This window comes from Drosophila eugracilis, unplaced genomic scaffold (genome assembly GCF_018153835.1).
Source record: "Drosophila eugracilis isolate 14026-0451.02 unplaced genomic scaffold, ASM1815383v1 contig_90, whole genome shotgun sequence".
Classification (NCBI taxonomy): Eukaryota; Metazoa; Arthropoda; class Insecta; order Diptera; family Drosophilidae; genus Drosophila; species Drosophila eugracilis.
The window spans coordinates 1083643-1102455 of record NW_024573812.1 but is presented as its reverse complement, the minus strand read 5'-3'; the positions used below and the strand labels follow the sequence as shown (position 1 = coordinate 1102455).

Below are 18813 nucleotides of genomic sequence, written 5' to 3'. Positions count from 1 at the left end.
TAATGGTATTTACCCGTTTTCATGGGTTAGTAACCCTTCGATAGCCCGAGCACCCCATTAATTTTTATGTGCCAGATCGTCGATCGCAATGACCGTCCCTGGCCTAACAACGGAACGTGCGATCGTGTCAATCGAGTTATATAATAAATTACAAGTGAAACATCGCAATCGACCATTAAAGTGTATGCTTTTCGCAAATATTGGCCGAAAAGGAGCCGGGAAGACCCAAACAAAACAAAAAACAGAACGTGACGACGACGGGCCCCTCCCGACCATTTCATCTGTTGGCCTGGGCAGCTTTTGGTTTCGTTTTCATCACTAATGGGAGGGAAGGGAAACCGTATTCGAATCCGAATCGGAAACGGAATGCAAGTCAACTCGAATCGAAAACGAAACCGAAATGGGCACAATGCGTCGTCGGGTAATTTGTATGCATCGCGAATTGCAGGCGGGGATTGAAGAGCTCCGCGTAACGCGATTGGGAAGCCATCGGAAATATTATGCAAAGGCGGGGGTAATGCGAATGTCTGTGGCTATGGATTCATATAAAATGCTTGATTGACCTGCAGCAGTAGCTTCATTCGCAGCCGAACCATTGACAAGATCAACAACATGCAGACGCAGTGTATCCTCCTTCTTTTGGCCGTCAGTCTGGCCATATGTGTGGCCCGTCCGGAACCACCGAAATCCCGATATGGACCACCACCACCACCAGCTCCACAAAAGGAATACGGTCCTCCGGCTCAAGCGGCCCAGCCTTTACCCGTTTATGGACCACCAGCAGCCTTTTACGGACCGCCAGCTGCCTCGGAGGCTCTCGTTACCAAGAACGTGTATGTCCATGTGCCCCCAGAGGAACCGGAATTCTATCCGGCATCATCGCCCATCCAGACAGCCGTTCCCAAGAAGCACTATAAGATCATCTTTATCAAGGCACCGAACCCACCGACACCCGTGCGCCAGGTGCTCCCACCACCGGTTCAGGATGAGCACAAGACCTTGGTCTATGTACTGGTGAAGAAGCCCGAAGAGCAACAGCCCCTCATCCTGCCCGCTCCCGAGCCCACGGAGCCTAGCAAGCCGGAGGTGTACTTCATCAAATACAAGCAGCAACAGGCCAAGCCTGCTACCCAGTACGGTCCACCGCCCTCTGCCCCCTCGGAGGAATACGGAGCACCACCTGCCCCACGCACCGTCGAGCAGTTCTAGTTTGTAGTATCGCCTAGGTCCACAGCCCATGAATGTAAATATTATTTATGATCGCTGCCATTAAAGAGAGTTTATAGAATGCAAAATCAGCCGGATCTTTAAATCTTTAGGATATCACAGACTGCATAATTACTTATTCAAGGGATAACTTGGTAAACGGCAATTTAAGATGTTCCTTGTAAATATCGAAAGCTTGAGATATGAACAATGGCAAGTCAACATGTCACTCTGAGCAAAATGAGCTCAGCACTCAATATTTATTTTGTTTGTCAAAAGGCGTTTTTTGCATACAAATGAGGCTTTATTTTTATGATAAATAGCACCTACACAAGAGATTGAGAAACGATAATTGCAATTAAAAAAAGTGAGAAAAACAAATGGAAAGTTATACTTATTATTTGTGCTCAATAAACATTGAGTAACCTTAGGTACACCAAAAAGAATATTAAATTTTATAATTGGCAAGGATAGATAGGCTTTCTAATCTTTGAAATCCATTGAAATACCTTTTTTGGTGATATATTTTTTGCTGATCTAGCTATGTATATCATTATTATAATTTGTATATATAATATATAAAATATAAGTAAAGTAATCAATCGAATTGGTCTTAAATTAAAAATCAATTAAAATTAAACTCAGGAGTCCTTCAGACGATCAAAATAGGAGAAGACCACCAACCAGAAGTACAAGCCAAGAACTATAATGAAGTTTAACAAACAAATACCTAAAAATAAATAAAATCTTACGGGATTGGAGTATATCAAAGACAAGATATTCATTGACAATTCCCTCTGTGGCTACAAATATGCCCTCGGCGACCAAAAGAATAAAACGAAGACAGGAAACCGAGAGGTACGGCAACAGAAAACATCTTAATCCCTAAAATTACAAATATTTGTATTTTGTATTTCCAAACTAGTACAAAAGCTCACCAGCACGGCTCCAAGGAGAAGGAATAAGCAGCAGATTACATAGGTACCGCTTACGATGAGAGAGAAAAGTCCCAAGAGACTGTCGCCTTGCAAAGTAGGGTTAAGTATTCATTTACATAGTGAGTCGATACTTACGATCCACAAAGAACCGATCCAACCCACGGATGAGTACTTCAACGATGGCTATCAGAATGCAGCCACACTTAAGTTCTACACAGCAACAGCAATTGTCCGTGTATATCATTTTCGGTTCAGTTTGATTTTCAATGCTGTCTTAGATACTCTACGCCTGGCCAACTGTCTTACAACAGCCGGTAATTATGTTCGAGGCATAAATTCTGATCACGTTTAATTTTCTATTGCGGTCTGCATAATTAATAGGCTTTTTGTGGGCTTACACCAATTAGGGTCAATGTCATCGAATTGCAGTGCCAGATTATCAGTCTATATAGTTTACTAGAGAAATAAACCATACAAAATTAGGGTCTAGCGAATAAAAGAAATTCCATTTTCCAATAACAACCAGAATAAAAGCCTCAAATTTTTGACCATACATATTTGTTTATTCGGATATCTATAGCTAGGTGAATGTACAAGAACCTAAGATCTTTGCGTCTTGGCAGGCGAAAAGAATGTTGTGTAAAAAGTGTAGTTGTAGGTCTACTTAGATTAATAATAGTTAAATGCGAGGAGAATTCTTAAATACTAGGCCCGTACACGCAATGATTATAGTCAGCCTATAGCGGACTTTCGTCTTCGGGTCCGCCGAACTCCTCGCCCTAGGGGAATCGTCCGCCGCTATTGAAGTTGTTTGGGGATGGACGACGGATTGGACGCCGACTGCGGGACCTTTGCGAGAATTGGCGATTATTGGCTGGCGGCATCTGGTCCCTCTGCATGTTTCCTGGCGATGTTTCCCTTTGCCAGACAATGCGCTGCGGCCGGTTTTGATTGTTTGGGCTGCCTCCCCGCATCATTGCGCGACTACCGCGTCGTGTGGGAACTGCACTGCGCAGTGTCCGAAAACGCGTGTTCTCCGACGGGGAGGTGGCCTCTGCCTCTCGACCCTCCTCCTAGAAAGGCAGAAAAATCATCACGTTAGTTGGCGCAGACACAAGTTTCTTTTTAGCTAATTATAAATCGAAAATTTTGCACTTGCTTTTAATGTTAAAACGAAGTTAAAATTAAATCCGAATGGTGGGAAATGGCTAAAACCGTAACTCGGAGTTATTAGTAACATTCAAAACAGATTCAATCCCATGCAGGGTCTCACTCGGACCAACCTGCTTTTCTCCACCGTTATCTAGCCATCAAAGAAATTGCTATTTTGGACAAGAATTCGTCCTTACCTCAACACCCACCGCCGGCTTCTCACCCTCAGAGGAGACGCCATCGGCGCCCTCGTTGTCCTCGGTGGGGTTGCCCTCGGCAAGATTGGCCTGGTTATGGGACACCTCAGATTGACTGGTGCCCACATTTGGATCTAGACGATTTAATTATTAGTTATTGTTTCTTAGGGGCACTTTTTCTAACTTACTATCATTTCCTAATGGCTGTGAGTCTTCTTCTTGGCCAGTAGCCATTGTCTCTTCGGCGAAAGCCTCATCTGCCTCGCTGGCATTTTCTGCTTCCCCAGCATGATCACCTTCGTGAGTTGCCTTGTTGGCGTCGCTGACACTGCTTTCTCCTGCATCACTCTGTTTTTGCGGAGAACTGGCGGTGGCAGCTCCCTCATCACTCGGTCCTGCGATATCGTGCGGAGCAGCCTCGGCCACCTCGGCGGTGCCGTCGACTTCGGCGTTTTCCAAGCAGGCTGGCTGCTCACTAAAGTTTGACACTTGCGGTGAGCTCACAATCTCAACGGAGCTGTTAAGATCAATTCAATTAGTTTTGCCCATAAATGAAAATCGATTTACCTACCTTTCGTTGCGTCGAGCGGCTGCTGTGGACGTTGAGGCCGCTGCCTGTTTCCAGTTAGATGCTTCAGCCTGTGGCAAAGTTACCGGATTCGAGGACTCGCCACTGCCACTGGTAATGGCCTGGCTTTGGTTGTTCTCCTGAGTAGAAGCAGATGCGGTCGCGACTGCCTGGCTATCTAGCGATTGACTTTCCTCCTGTGCTTGCATATGCTGCTCAGGCACCTCTTCGATATCCACTTCGTTGTTGTCCTGGGCATCTACAGCCATGTCATCGTCGGCGCCCTCGTTGTCGTCCATCTCGTTGTCCTGCTCATAGGAATCCTCATAACCCTCCTGTTCAGCCTCACCTCCGTCAATGGGGCCATCATCAGCATCGGCTAGAACGTCTTCCTCGTCATCTGAGTCAACAACTTGGATGTCGTCCTCCTGATCGCGCTGCGAAGATGTTGGCATCTGATCGGCATCCATTCCGGAATCGCCAATGTGTCCAGCGGAGAGTTCTCCACTATGCATGGGTACGCGAAGTCGCTTTGTCATCTTTGGCATTTTTTCGGGAACGCCCTCTTCGTTGGTAGTAGAAGAGTCACCCTCCACGTCGCGTGGTCGCTTGATGCCCTGGGATGAGCAGCCGGCTTGGGTGGTCGTCACATTGCTGCTGGATGGGGTGTGCCTGCTGTGGCTACTCACCACCGTAGATGAGCTGCTGCTGCTGCCCGAAGTGCTGGGTTGTTGGCTTTGACTCCCGCCATCCTGTACACTGGGAGCAGTGGCATTTGGTACAGACGTGGAGCTGGATGAAGATGACGATCCTTCCACGCGAGGCGATACGAGAGCCACAACTTGCTGCTGGGCTCCGCCCACGAACAGTTGTGAGTCGTTCTGCTGCGGATGTTGGATGCTCTCCGCCTCCTGGGAACTTTCCGCTGCGGATGAGGCACCCATTGGTGGAATAGCAGCCACGGCCACAGATGCAGAGCTGGTGGATGGCATATAATCGGTGTGCGAGGACGTGGGCGATGAGGAGGCCATCGATTCCAAAGCGGCATTACCAGTGGTGTGTACCTGCTGCTGCGGTGGCACTAGAGCAGTTTGGGCAACAGCCGAGCTCCCTCCGCTGGCTGCAGCGGATGTAGTTGAAGTCGATGAAGATGATGAAGAAGTGGACGTACTGGATCCAGCCGGAGGTTGTTGACTGGTAGGCAGAATAGCGGCCGTGCGGCTGTTCTGCACAGAAATGGGACGGATGCTGGCCAAAGGAGTTTCGCCGCCACGCCAGGGAGTCACGGTGGCCGATTGCTGCACTGTGGCCGATCCGGACATGGGCTTTACGTTGGCAGTACGTGGAGAACTCTCTGAGATGTTGCCCTTCTCGGCAACAGAGCTGGTTGACGGTTTGGTGGACTGCTGCGATCCCAACTGACGGGTTAGCTGATTAATTCTCATGTGAAGGGATTCGTTTTCACGTGTAAGTCGCTGATTTATGTCTTTATTGGCAGCAATGTTCTCCTGCAGCTCCTTTTCCAAACGCGCTATGGTTTCGTCGTAAGAGGACTTGGTGCCAGCTAAGGTTGTCTCCTGGTTGGCCAAATCAGTACGAGCCACGGTAAGGTCCAGTACAAGTTTGTCCAGCTTGGCCTTATATTCCTGGCGCACAGCGCTTGCATCAGTCTCTGGCTCTGAACGTTTCTTCAGCTCCTCGAATTCTTTGGTAACCTTTTCATGTTCTTCTTTTAATGCTCGAAGTTGATTATTGACCTCCTCCAATTCGCCGCGAATCTTTTCCAATTCCGCCACGGACTCGGCTCCTCCGGCTTGGGCCTGTAGACCAATGTAGTAGTCCTTGTAGCGCTTGGCCAGTTTGCGCAACTGCAGCTCCTTAGTGTCTTTGTCTGCAATGGCCTTGTCTTTCGTTTCTATATCTTCGTTAGCTTTTATGAGCTCTTCTTCCTTTTGTAGCAAGCGATTCTTCAGTTCCATGATGTCCTGGGTTTGGCGCGCATTGTTTTGTTTAAGGTTGCTGAATTCGTCCACCTGCTTCTTACGAGCCTCGTCAAGCTGTTGCAGGTGCTTGTTTAGAGATGGTATCTCTGTGTCCATGCGCTGTTTCAGCAAGGTCAACTCATCCGATTGCTTCTTGGTCAGCTCTTTCTCGGCGGTGAGCAACTTGGCCAGGTGCTCGCGTTCAGCCTGCAGCCGTTTGAACTCCTCGGGATTGCGATTGCTCTTCTCCACAAGCGCATTAGCACGCTGCCGCCACCTGAGGGCTTCGGTGCGCAGCGAGGAATTCTCCACATTAATCTCCTCGATCTTCGATGTCAACTCCTTGTTGGCGCACTGCAGTGGGAAAAGTTCCTTCTCCACGCTGCTGATGCGGTCAGTGAGTTCAGTGACGCGAAGAGTTAAAGTATTTCGCTCCTCACGCAGAATGCGGTTGCTGTCGGTGATGGCATTCAGGGTTTCGATCTTTCGCAGCACCTCCTCATGCTTATTGGCCGACACTACATCCGTTTGGCTCTTGGTACGCTCTTGGTTCAGATAGCCATTGAGTTCATCCACCTTCTTCTGCTGAATGGTGTGCTCCGACATCAGACGCGCATTTTCTGCCTTTAAGATGTCCAGCTTGGCCGCGAAGAGATCTTTCTCCTTGCGGAGGAACTTGATGATTTTCAGTAGCTGCTCGTTGTTTTTACCCTCTTCGCCACCGGTCAGTCCAAAAGCATTTAAGCTCTGATCTGCGTCCACGACAGACTCATTCAGCGTAGTGTTAGGATTCTGGCTTTGACTGGCCAGAACAGCCAGTTTGGTGGCCAGGGCTTCGAGTTGATCGTGCAGACTGGAGTTCAAAGCATGCAAATCGGCCAAGCGCTGTTCTGATTCCTCCTTCTCCTTGTCGAGCAGCTTCTTGGCTTCCTCATTGGAACGCACGAGTTCATCGTATGCGGCTTGCAGTGATTCGCGACCGGACTTCAGTTGATTGAGCTCGTCGTTGGCCTTATAGAATTCGGTCTTGTAACGGGTTAGCTCCTGGATGTCCGCGGAGTGCTGTACCATTCCGTTGGCGTATTTAACCTCTACGGCATTTAGCGACTCAGCCAGCGTGCTGTTTTCGCTACGCAGTGTGCGAATGGTGCGATTAGATTCCGTGAGCTTCTCCAACACACTCTTAAGCTCCTCTTGGGCTGATTGTAACTGACTAGACTGGTTTGTAGTTTTGCTTTGCTCGGTGACGTTGGACAGCATAGCTTCCGCTTCCAAATCGGAGATCCGGGTCTTAAGTTCAGCCTCGGAATTTTTAAGCTTTTTAATTTCCTCCTCCTGCTGCGCCACCATTTCACTGTGCATATCGTGCAAACGCTTGATCTCGGTCTCGGCACTCTGTGACATCTTGTAGAATTGCTCTCCGTGCTCCCGAGCCTTTGCCAGCTCTTTGGTAAGCGACTGTATCTCTACTGTGGCCTGATCCAGTTTGAGTTCCAACTCCCGGGCTCGCTTATTAGCTGCCGCGATGGGGTTCTCGTTAATCGAGGGCGTGAGGCTGTCCTGTAGCTTTTTGCTTAAGGTATTGACCTGGATCACCTTCTGAGCAAGCTCTTCTCGGACACTAGTAAGCTCCGCCTGCCACTTCTCGGCTTGTTGCTTTTCCTCCTCTTTCAGCTTAATAGCTGTCTCCGCCTGTCGCTTGAACTCGTTAATTGATTCACGGAACTTCTCCTCCTCCTCTTGGAAGTGACGCCGTTGGGCAGACAGTTCCCGTACCGTGTCATCCAAACGCTGCTCCAAGCGCTGGCGTCCCTCCATCTCGGATCGCTCTAAGTTGGTCTTTATAAACTCTAGACTGTTCAAGAGCAGGGATTGGCTCTGCTGTTCCCGGTAGTAGGTCTCCTTTTCGACCTGTAGACGGGCAGTTGTGTCCTTCAGGATGCGATTCTCCTGGAGCAGACTGTGGGCCTCTGACTCGGCCGCTGCGTGCTTACGGTGGGCGGACATCACCTCATCCTTGAGCATGTGAACAGTTTGCTCGTGTTTGATTATGGTCTTCTCGTAACTCTTGGTGCGCTCTTCTAAAGTGGCGATCTGTTGTTTATATGTTTCTATCATTTTGTGCACCTGTTCTATTTGCTCCTTCTGGAATTCAGTCGCGTTCATCAGTTTACAGTTTGTGCTGGTTAGCTCCCGCACCTCCTTACGCATAGCGTCGAACTGCTCTTGGGCCAGAACCTCGTTTTTACGCTTTTCGTTGGTGTAGTAGTCGTAGTTTTCCTTCAGAGAGGCATACTTCCTGACCTCCTCTTCTAACTGCTGCTCTAGCTGGCGAACTCTTTTTTCCAGCTTGCTGATCTCTTCCGCCTTCGCGGTCGACTGCGTTGATGTTTCGAGCACAGAGTCGTTGAGCTCAAGATTGGAGTCGTCCAAGTCCACAGTCTTTTGCCCCAACTTCTTCTGAGCCGCGAAATAGAACTTTTTGTACCGTTCACACTTGGACGTCAATGAGGTGACTGTGTTGTTCTTTTGCGCCAATCGCACCTCCATTTCGGCAAAACGTGCATTGAGTTTGTTCACTTGCTCTTCAGATTGCTCCAGCAAAAGCTTGTGTTGGTTCTTTTCACTCGCCTCTAACAATTCTGCAAGATCCCGAGAAATATTTAGGAGTTGGCCATTCTTTTCGACTAACTCCTCTATAGAACTGAAAGTTACCAAATTATCGTTGATCACATGCTCGCTGGTGGTCGGCTGTCTTGACTGTTGGTTGCGGATGTGAGGCACTCCGGCCCTTAGACAGTTCACTTCGTCCAGCAACATGCACACCTGTCGGCCAAGATCGTTGTGCGTCTGTTTAAGCTTCTTATTCTCCTTTTGGCAGTGAGTCAGATTGAACTGAGTCCGGTCAAGTTCATGCTCTAGGGATATCTTCCGCTCGGCCAACTCTTCATGCTCTTGCATTAGCTGGCCGTAAGCCTCCTTCATCTTGTTGTATTCGGCGTTCTGTTTATCCAATATCGGGGCATTCTCACTGATCTCCCCAAGGATCGATTTCACCTGCAGTTTCAGTTGCTGGATTTCTCGGTTGCGCAACTCTAGTTCCTCGCTGTTCTTAGCGTACATAGAGTAAAGTTCTGTGAGTGATAGATCGGTGCGCATAAGGCGACTGGCCACCGCCGCACTTGGGGACAATTTACAAATAGCGCTTTCCAGGGTGCTCTCTTGAGCTGCCTTTAGTAATTCGTTTGCATTGGCCAACTCAATCTTTAGAGCTTCAATCTTCTGGTTTTGCTCATCCAGCTCAGCGGCATGCTTCTGCTTAAGAGTTGTTATTTCCGCCTGTAACTGGGCACCCTGCTCCTCGCCCTCCTCTACCAGGCGTTTCATCTCGGCGATGCCTTGTAGGAGTTCCTCACGTTGGAACATATGGTCAGCCTCGGTGTTTTTGAAGAGATCGATAAGTTTCTCCTTGGCATCGAGTTCTTTCTTTAGCGTCTCCACATACTCTTCCGACGCCTGATTTTGCTTGTAGGTGACGTCGTTTTGTGTCTCCACCTTGCGGTTTAGATCTTCGATGTTCTTGATCGCCTGGTCATACTGACCCTGAATCAGCTGCAAGGAATCGGTCTTCTCCTTGACCTGCAACTCCAGTTGCATGATATTCAGTGCATGCTCACGCCGAATGTTTTGCAGCTCAGAGTTGTTTCTGTTGAGATCTGCGCTTAGCAGTTGGATCTCTTTCTGCAGCATATGACGTTCGCTCTCCATGCGGCCCTCCTTGAGCTCCAGAGCCACCTCCTTGCTCTGGATTTCATCTAAGCGGGCTATGGCTTCGCACTTGGCAGCAATGGCGTTGCTAAGCTGCTGTTGATAGGTATGCAGATCTTGTTTTACCCGCTCCAACTCGGCCTGCTGGCGTTCGATCACGTTCATCAGCGAATCCCGTTCCTCGACAACAGAGCTCTTCTCCTTACGCAACTGAGACACATTCTGCTCGGCACTGGCAACTGTTAGTAGGAGCTGAGCACGTTCGGATGACATTTGGTCCAGCTGGTCGCGCAGCTCGTTAACATTTTTCTCAAAGTTGTTGAATTTGACGTGGTAGTCCTCCATTTTGTTTCCCATTTCTTCGCTTTTTTGCTCTGCTTCGGCTGTGGGAAAAAGGAAAATATGATTAATAACCATGCTTTTTTTTAATGTAGTATAATGGAGTCATTAGTTTAAACTATTTTGTAAAATATAACTTGGAGTGCCACAAAGAAATAGTGTTTTAGGTTTAACAAATTATATAATTATTTTTAAGAAAACGGTTTTCTTTTTCTTAAAAACTTTCGACCGGGTCCTTTAAAGAACATTGGCTCTTATAGGGACATGGCTTTGTAAAATATTTTTACTCTTGACATTAGCTGTATCCAAATGAATAAAGGAATATAAAGGCCATGTTGGATAACCTACATGTATCGGACATAAACGCCTATGATTGCCAGCACCTGATTTTCTGACTTCTAATATCTACCACCATGTAGCAAAGTGATTTCAAAATGAGATTTGAATATTGCGGCGATTTAATGTTTTGGTGGGAAAATGGCTAGGCCGGTGTTACCACACTGCCTGCAGATAAAAATTAAGCAGAAAAAAGTACTTGCAGCAGCCATTGTTTTTCGGTTGCAAGAAGCCGAAATGTCAATGAAAATGCAACAAATGAGTGAATGTATATTAGAATAATGTGGATTGTATGTGGATTTCATAACCCAAGATTAAAATTGAGCCAAGCCAATTTATTGCTTTCTTTTGCAAGCTACAAGTAGTAATGAGCCGGCAAGGCAAAAATAAAATGGGAGTCTCTAAGAAACTTGCAATGTAACTCACAGGTATTAGGAGACCTAAAGCGGACAATATATACATAAAAGGCACTTGTACAAACTCACCCAACCGATTGGCGGCCGCTCGGTTATTGCAGTATTCATCCGAAAATTTTTGTATATACGCCGACAATTTCGTCTGAACGTCTTCCGGCACGAGTTTCAACTCGTCGGGCTGAAGTATTTGGTTCAGAGATTGTGGACCGCTGAGATCCATGTTCGCAGTTGGTCCTTGTCAAGCAGTGGTGAATATCAAGTTTAGCGGTGCGAAATATATAAATTATGCTTAGTTTTTTGCAAATTTGCACTCAGCCGCCAGAGACGCGAAAAAATGGAATAAAGTGACTGGACGCTGTAGCGATGGAACAAAAAATGTATCGACGATACTATCGACAGTTTCGTAATATCGATGTCTTCCTTGCCGATTACCGTAACTGTTATACGACCATGCACAGCTGTTTGGGAATTAGGTGTAGGATGTTCACACAGGCCAACTTGTATAACTGTGGTTGAAAAGTTATCGAACGATCCATATTTATAAAAAAAAACGAGTAGAAAATGGAAAATAATCATAAACATAAGAATACTTGCATTTGCTTTTCATATTCGTTCTATTTAACCCCATAAAACTCTTTAAACCTCTTGATTTGGTGTTTATTTTGTAATTCCTTTTTTTGGGTAAATGTCTCACAACAACTAATTTAAGTCTAGGGTAATGTAATGCGATGTTCTTAAGTCAAGCCACCGATCTTGCTATAGCCTCTTCTTATTTTCCTGCACCACGTTTGAGTTCGTTCTGATATGGGCATGCGAACCTAGATCTATAGTCGGCCTATATAACCATCTAATCGGGCATGGATCGTAACTATCATATTATAAAGTTATATATGGGTATTTGTAGTTCATGTCTTTTAAACTCAGTTCTTTTTGCGCAACTTTTGGTGCTCAGTTGTTGGTTGGTTGTTTTACATTTTGGTTTCTTCGTTTGAATCTCCTCTCACACATCCTTTTGCTGTTGCTCAACCAAAGGATAACAAGCGTTTGGGTGCGAGTGGGCATGGATTGGTTAAGACTGGTTAAAGGGATGAGAACGTTCGGATAGTATTAATAGTAACTGGTAGAATCAGCAATATCGGTGAGGCATTCGAACTCTGAAACTCAGGAACTCAACTAGTATTTGATCGCTACTAAAACACGATTAACTTATGGGGGCAACCAACTAATTAGCAACCACCTATTCCTAGGCCTCCTCGCAGTCCTCCTCCTCGCGATGTACAAACAACCGATGGTTGCGGGCCTCCAGTATGGACCACACTACCAGCGGAGTGCAGCCTAGCACCATACAGGATCCCATGCAATAGAAACAGATCTCATAGTCCCCGGAGAGATCTCGCATCAGTCCCGCCAACGGGGGCACTGAAATGGCACCGATGCTCTGGAACATTCTTACTAGCCCATAGCTTGAGCTAATCCTGTCCGTTCCAAATACATCTGCCAGAAGAACGGGCATCAGGACATACCAACTGCCCAGGCAAAGACCGTAGACAGCAGCCGAAAGACCAACCAGAATCAAGGTCTTGGCGAAGGGTATCGTTAAGACAGCACATCCGGCCCCCAAAATGCTGTCAATAGAAAAAAAATCATCTTAGTTTGGATCAAAAAATGCCCGACATTTCTCTACTAACCACAAGGTATAGGTCTTTTTGCGATCAAAGAGCTGCAGGTCACACAGCCAGCCGAGTCCCAATCGTCCTATTAAATCCAGGACCGCACTAATGGCTACCAGGTATCCAGCTTCGCTTTTATTGTAACCTGAAAGAAAAATCAAATGTGTAAGCAATTCTAAGCAAAGTTTGAGTTAAAGATATCCTTAGGTACTTAGATCTCTCACTAAAGGATAAAGATTACCCACTTGAATAATCTAGATATTGTTGTATTGATCTTAGCCTTTGTTAAGCTTGATCAAAGCTCTGATCTCGGAAAATAAATTATTTTCTTACCTATCGAGATAACGTGTGCGGGCAGGTAGTACAGCATATAGGGACATCCGACGGACATAAGAGTAACGGAGAGGCACATCAGGATGAAGCTCGGATCCTGTAGTAGGCTTATATCCAGGTACATCTCTATGCGTTCGCAGCAAGTGCGTGGTCCCTGCTCCTCGTCATCTTCGTCATCGTCATCGACGGCGCCATGGCAGTCGCTATCTATGGACTCCACCAGCTGGGAGTCTAGGATGACGTGTTCCGCTTGCTCTGTCGGCTGCTGCTTGAGATCACTAAGGTTGCTCACCGGGGTGGGAATCTCCATGCTCTTACTAAGACCACGACTAACCACACTCGGTGGCGACAGAGGTTTCTCCAAATGGGCTTGGATCTTTGAGATCACTTCGTCGTTGGCAAAGACATTGCGCCGACGACGACTTCCACGATTCGAATCCGTGCCGGAGTGTTTGCGGTACACCCATGTGGAATCCGTGCTGAGATCCTCCACAGAGTGCAGTAGCCCGGAGCTGCGCACCTTCTTCATGGGCTTGATGAAGGTGGTCTCACCAATAATGTCCTTCACCTCGTCGTCGCTCTCCTGAGCTGATTTGTCCTGGGCTGAGGTAAAAATTCGATTAAGTAATCAGGACATTGGAACACTTATCTGCCTCACCTGGCTGCTTGCTGGCGTAGTAGTTAAGGTGGTTCTTGGACTCCTCCAGAAAGAGATGCTCAATGAACTTGTCGCTCAGCTCATGACCCGCACCCACCTCGCAGGTGTCCAGGTAGGTGGATGTGGTCAGTATGCCCGTGGTACTCGGATTGATATCCTCGTTGAGGGGTTTCGCTGTCTCCTCTTGCCCCTGCCCCGAGTCCTGATCCGTATAAGCACTGATTGGGCGATACAGGGTAGCGGAGACGCAGACGTGCAGCATGCAGCCGCCCAGGATGAGGATGGTGCCATGGAAACCACAGTTCTCCGCAAGGTGCTTTATCAGCACGGGCAAGATGAAGCTACCAGCTGCGGTGCCCGAAACGCAGATGCCATTTGCCAGAGCACGGTGCTTATCAAAGTACTGGGACACTATTACAATGCCCGGAGTTGTCGAGAGTCCTCCACCAATTCCTGTACAAGAAATATGAAACTTTCATGATAAACTTTTTCTAAAGGGCAATTACTATCTTCAATTCACCTGTAAGTATGCCAAAGGTGAAAAGCAGGTGCAGCAGACTGGTGGCAAAGTAGCTGAGTATCATGCCCATAGCACAGAAGATGCCGCCGACGAAGACCACTGCCCGGCAGGAGAATCGCTGGCACAGGGCACTCGACAATGGAGCAAGGACAAGGCAAAGAGCCGATAGGATCGCTGGAATCCAGGAGGCCACCGTGGCCGTGGAACTGGGAAACGTCTCCATGATTTCAACGTACAGCACACCATACGACTTGACCAATCCGGCCACCCAGAACTGCACGGAGAACGCACCGAAGACGATAAACCAGCCATAACCACCATCCGGTGGCTCCACATTGCCATTACCACTTTCCGTCGTGGTCGTTGAGGAGTCCCGATCCTTGGCCACCTGCTTGCTTCGTTTCGGTAGGGCAACTCTTTCCCGTTCTCGCTCCTTGGCCCTGCGGACGCACTTACTCCGTGCCGTATTTAAACCTGTTCCAGAACCGGAACCGGACTTTCGACTACTGCGAAGCTCGTGCGATTTTGCGATCAGCGGACGTGCCGTGATGCTGGATACGGTCAGCAGGTTTTCATTGTCGTCCTCTTCCAGTTCGGAGATCTGGTGTTCCAAGAGGCTGGCGTGCAGGGTTCTGGGACAGCATTGGGTATCCAGGCTAAGGGTGGCGGGTCGACGCATTGGCGAGGCGTTGGGTGAGCAGCATCCGGACCGGAAGGCGGCGGGCATGCCCAGTGACTCCATGTGCTTGACATCGAGCTCGGTGGGCACAATGATGTCGGGCAGTGGAGCCGGTGGCGCCGACACCACTGAGAACAGTGAGCCGCACTCGAGGCCCACGCCTCCGACGGAAACATCCACGCCTGCTCCTCCTCCGCCGGTGCCCTCAACCTGGTTCGTGTCGAGAAGGCGCCCTCCCGACTCGTACTGGACTCCACCAGCTGGGTCCGGTTCACTCGCGCAGTATACCGATCCCCGGGAACCCTGCGAATATTTTTTTGGTTTTTATAAGTTTTTTGTTAAGTGTAAGGGAGAAGAGTAAGAAGCAATTTTATTAATTTCTAAAATATTTATGGTATTCTTCGGCTTATCAAGCCCGAGAAAAAAAGTACACTTATTAATATTCCCATTGCATGACCTTTTTGTTAGTAATCCCTAATAAACTGTCACCGCTAAATTGACAAAGTTTAATTTGCAAAAGTATTTATCAAGCACTTATTATAATGAGTTAAATGTCGCAAATTTGCATCCATCAAAAATTCCGCCTTCATTCCGTACCATTAAAAAATGGGTTAACTTGCCATAAATCCGGGTCTGTTGACAAATCGACTGAAGGGGCGGGTCAAGGAAGCAACAACTTAGCCCAATTTGCATTGCTAAATGAAATGCGAGGAGGACACGCGACCTTTTCGTCTTATGAAGACGATATCCCTGCAGCGCCCTAATATATGCAATACGTTTTGTTTAATTGAGTTAACATCCCGCTTTTCTCCCCCTTTTTCCGTTCCTTTTTGGGGGGCCTGTAATTACCCGCGGACCGAGCGGATTTTCATGTTTGCTTATATTGTTATATGTACTTTGTTAAATCGATGCCGAGCTGCAAGGTGCATGCTGTGCCTTTCGGGCTAGCATGACGTCTGGGAATTTTCCATTTTCCATTTCCATTTGTCTGCGGGATCCTCTCCCACTTCCTCCAACTAAAAACTGCCGTTCTCCAACAATTCAGGGTCAAGTGCAAGGCGGTTGGGGGCGGTCTGGCCTGCGGTTGCCTTTTTGTTTTTTAGGGTCTGTCTTTGTTGCCGGAAATTGATGGGGGTGTTCGATTGGCAGCGAACGGGGGAGTGGTAATTCGCTCCAATCCAAGGCTGATGCAATGTTCGAACCCAAGGCTATGGCCAGGAAATACCCATGCTGATAACGCCGAAAGGCAAAGCACTAAGCTCTGCTAAGCCCTCGAAGGAATACGCAATTCGAAATGCAGTCAAATGAAGGATTTTGCATGTTGATCTTAGGTATTATTGGCGAACAGATTGAATATGAACTAAATGAATACTTTTGGATTTTTTCTAACTTGGCCAACCCTTAGAATTTGATACAACTATTTAATATATAATATTTCAGTTATAAATAAAATTGAATTTCTTTTTGTACCTGAACCTATAGATTTTGCTTGATTATTGAAACACTTTCCTAATTGGTTCGAATTACCTGCACCTACAAATATGTATGTGCTAACATTATCTAAACCTAATCTTCAATAATTCCCATTAACTCATTTCCTAAAAGCTTTTTGTTTAGCACTTTGTTATCCTTCTCATACCTATTTCTTGGTATTCGCCATGACGTATACGTAATTTGATATACTGTTGTGCAACAAACATCAAGTATGCGGCGCGTAAGCCCATTGGAAAGTTGATGGGGCCTTGGGTTAACTCATTTGCTATATAAAACAGGTGACGTACTCATTTTTTCTTTTTCAGTATATGAGAAAATAACATAGCAAAATAGATATTTAATCATAAATACTAATTCCTAATTTTAAATATTTTCTTAATTTTAAGTTTTAATTTCATTTTAAGTTGTTAGGTTTCTTTATTAGATAAACTCATTATATAATATTTTTGTACAGTGAAACTGACGTAGCGTGTGTCGAATTTCGTGAACGTGCCGCTAATGAACTGCCTGCCATATTGATGGCGAAAAATAACCATAGCGAATGCCAAATAATAGGCATGCAACATTCAAAGACGAATGCAACGTGTTGTGAAATATCTGACAGGGCTAATGAGGGTTGGCCAACTCTTGGCATTTGACAACTCCCCCACAAGAGCATGAGTCACAGCATCCATAGTCTTGTGACCTTGTCGAATGTCAAAGCGCAAGTCGGCCTGGTATGTTACCATTGTAGCATATCCTGGGCGCCAGGACCGCCTCCTGCTGTCAACTGGTATCCGGCTTAAGCTGTCAGTGAGCTTACGCTGGGGTAGCTCTGCAATCGCTGTTTGTTTTCAATTTTCTAACATTTCAAGGCCTTTGGCCGGGCTTAATGAAACGGAAGAACCTTCCCCCGGGCCAAGTTAGTGTGGCTCGTGTGTGGGCGCCTGTACGATAAGCGGTCAAGGTGAGAGAAGGGTGGCCCCTAGTTTGCTAGTTTGTTAGTTTGGGGTGGATTCAACGCACCACTAACAACTTGTTGAACAAAGGATAGAAGGCAGCCATGGCCAGTTCTCTGTAAAGATTGCTATTAGGTCACAGAGGCCTCCAAGTAGGCCAAACAGTTTATGCAATCAACAGGACAATTGTGTAAGAGTGCACTATTCACAAAAACAAACCAATGGCAATCTAAATTGGTTAAAAATAAGTAAGTTGGTTAAAGTCACTAAATGATTGAATAAGGGGAATTAAAGGTTCTAAAAATTTATAGTTTATTACCTTGAAAAGCTGCTGTTCTTCCAAACACCTGCGTTATTACTAAGTCTTAGAAAGACCCTGACCCAAATCGTACTACATTTTTCTTAGCTTTCTGGTTAAGATTTATATGTGAATGAAATGTGGTTTAGTGTAACCCCTGCTAACTGCATCCTTTGTGCAGTCAGGGCCACGCTTTGTTTACTTCCTTGTCCCCGTTTCGATAGTGATTATGATGGATGCGCTTTGTGACGTTGACCCATTCTCGTATCGCTTACAATGTTTACGTACTAGTAAGGCAGACTCTTTTATCTGTTGGCCACTGCGCATGCTCACCAAAGGAACTCAAACTCCAGCTACCTCAATAAAATTGCCATTGGCCCACTCCCCAGAATCCAACGAAATGGGAAATTGGTAACGGGGGAAAGGGGAGTTTCTTGACCTTCCCGAAAGGATAAGAGGATGCGAAAGGAATGTGCTGCTGGATGGATGGGTACTACTACTACTACCACTCACCTGTAAATGCCAGTCACGCTGTAGGGACGACATTGCCGTCCTTTACTGAACGTGAAACGCCTTTGATGTTTCTCTTGTTGCTCGCGCTGTTGTTGTTGTTGCTTGGGGCGTTGTTGTTGTGCACCCAAATGCATTGGGTTGCCTCTGCTTTGGGTCCTTAAAATCCTGAAGAGCTGACGTTCGCGGGCCTTCACCGGTTGGCCCAATTTAGTTACTCTGCTGTTACGTCTGCTTCTGCCGCACCGGCTCCTTTGGCACTGAATCCTTTGCGGGTTCGTTTTGATGGGTTTACTTTTAATGTTTCTTTATGATTTTGATTTCTTCGTTAAGTTTCTTCACTTGATGGCTTCCTTGAGGAACTTGTATGGGTTTTCTTAGGGGCGATATCCTTGCTGTTCGGGCGTCATGATGCGTTAATAGGACACACACAGTTCCCCTTTTATTCTTGTTTATGCAGCAGCTGTTTCCGTTTCCGCTTCCTTGTCGCCCCTTTCCGATACCGTTTTCAGCACAAGCGCACTCTCTCTCTCTCTCACTCACTCTTTGGCGAATATGCAGTTTTTGGAACAAATCGATATGTGGCCAGATTCCAGCTGAAGTCCTTTGTATTAAGTTTAACCAATCTCCATGTACAATTCGATCGTTTTTATCATTTAAATCAGTCAAAGATGTGCCTTTATTTTCCAGAAGTTGGCCAAGACTTTCTTTGAGAGGGAAAAACCCTTGCAGAACCCTTTTTTCCTTTGAAACTCTCCGTTTGTTGCCCTCTTCGGCGGATGCGACTGCTCTGCTGCTGCTCAAGCTGACG

At 46.8% G+C, this 18813-nt stretch overlaps 4 protein-coding genes across 4 annotated transcripts; 1 reads left to right on the top strand and 3 right to left on the bottom strand.

Moving 5' to 3' along the window:
* The first annotated feature begins 569 nt into the window (after positions 1–569).
* LOC108106299 (extensin) lies at positions 570–1290 on the top strand. Its single transcript, XM_017213270.2, has one exon. It carries the CDS (start codon positions 613–615, stop codon positions 1207–1209), a length of 597 nt encoding a protein of 198 aa, XP_017068759.1. The 5' UTR covers positions 570–612; the 3' UTR covers positions 1210–1290.
* A 514-nt stretch (positions 1291–1804) lies between these two features.
* On the bottom strand, positions 1805–2410 carry LOC108106355. Its single transcript, XM_017213335.1, has 4 exons — positions 2280–2410; positions 2145–2230; positions 1959–2091; positions 1805–1909 (listed from the first exon to the last, which is right to left on the bottom strand). The coding sequence occupies exons 1-4, from the start codon at positions 2386–2388 to the stop codon at positions 1848–1850; spliced, it is 390 nt and encodes a 129-aa protein (XP_017068824.1). The 5' UTR covers positions 2389–2410; the 3' UTR covers positions 1805–1847.
* Positions 2411–2691: 281 nt separating this feature from the next.
* Positions 2692–11257, bottom strand: LOC108106609 (nucleoprotein TPR). The gene is made up of 5 exons (XM_017213808.2): positions 10972–11257; positions 4065–10194; positions 3682–4010; positions 3494–3627; positions 2692–3217 (listed from the first exon to the last, which is right to left on the bottom strand). The coding sequence occupies exons 1-5, from the start codon at positions 11120–11122 to the stop codon at positions 2924–2926; spliced, it is 7038 nt and encodes a 2345-aa protein (XP_017069297.1). The 5' UTR covers positions 11123–11257; the 3' UTR covers positions 2692–2923.
* A 288-nt stretch (positions 11258–11545) lies between these two features.
* Positions 11546–18788, bottom strand: LOC108106610. Its single transcript, XM_017213809.1, has 6 exons — positions 18006–18788; positions 14084–15065; positions 13564–14016; positions 12906–13508; positions 12591–12717; positions 11546–12527 (listed from the first exon to the last, which is right to left on the bottom strand). Exons 1-6 carry the CDS (start codon positions 18036–18038, stop codon positions 12146–12148), a joined length of 2580 nt encoding a protein of 859 aa, XP_017069298.1. The 5' UTR covers positions 18039–18788; the 3' UTR covers positions 11546–12145.
* Between the last annotated feature and the right edge of the window lie 25 nt (positions 18789–18813).

Coding starts and splice junctions, on each gene's coding strand:
- LOC108106299 (XM_017213270.2), top strand. CDS start 613: ATGCAGACGCAGTGTATCCTCCTTCTTTTGGCCGTCAGTCTGGCCATA.
- LOC108106355 (XM_017213335.1), bottom strand. CDS start 2,388: ATGATATACACGGACAATTGCTGTTGCTGTGTAGAACTTAAGTGTGGC. Junction 2,092..2,144: donor TTCTCCTTGGAGCCGTGCTG/GTGAGCTTTTGT, acceptor TTGTAATTTTAG/GGATTAAGATGTTTTCTGTT. Junction 1,910..1,958: donor CTTTGATATACTCCAATCCC/GTAAGATTTTAT, acceptor ACTTCATTATAG/TTCTTGGCTTGTACTTCTGG.
- LOC108106609 (XM_017213808.2), bottom strand. CDS start 11,122: ATGGATCTCAGCGGTCCACAATCTCTGAACCAAATACTTCAGCCCGAC. Junction 4,011..4,064: donor GCCGCTCGACGCAACGAAAG/GTAGGTAAATCG, acceptor TGATCTTAACAG/CTCCGTTGAGATTGTGAGCT. Junction 3,218..3,493: donor AGCCGGCGGTGGGTGTTGAG/GTAAGGACGAAT, acceptor CTGCCTTTCTAG/GAGGAGGGTCGAGAGGCAGA.
- LOC108106610 (XM_017213809.1), bottom strand. CDS start 18,038: ATGTCGTCCCTACAGCGTGACTGGCATTTACAG. Junction 15,066..18,005: donor AGCGTGACTGGCATTTACAG/GTGAGTGGTAGT, acceptor AAATATTCGCAG/GGTTCCCGGGGATCGGTATA. Junction 14,017..14,083: donor CACCTTTGGCATACTTACAG/GTGAATTGAAGA, acceptor TTTCTTGTACAG/GAATTGGTGGAGGACTCTCG.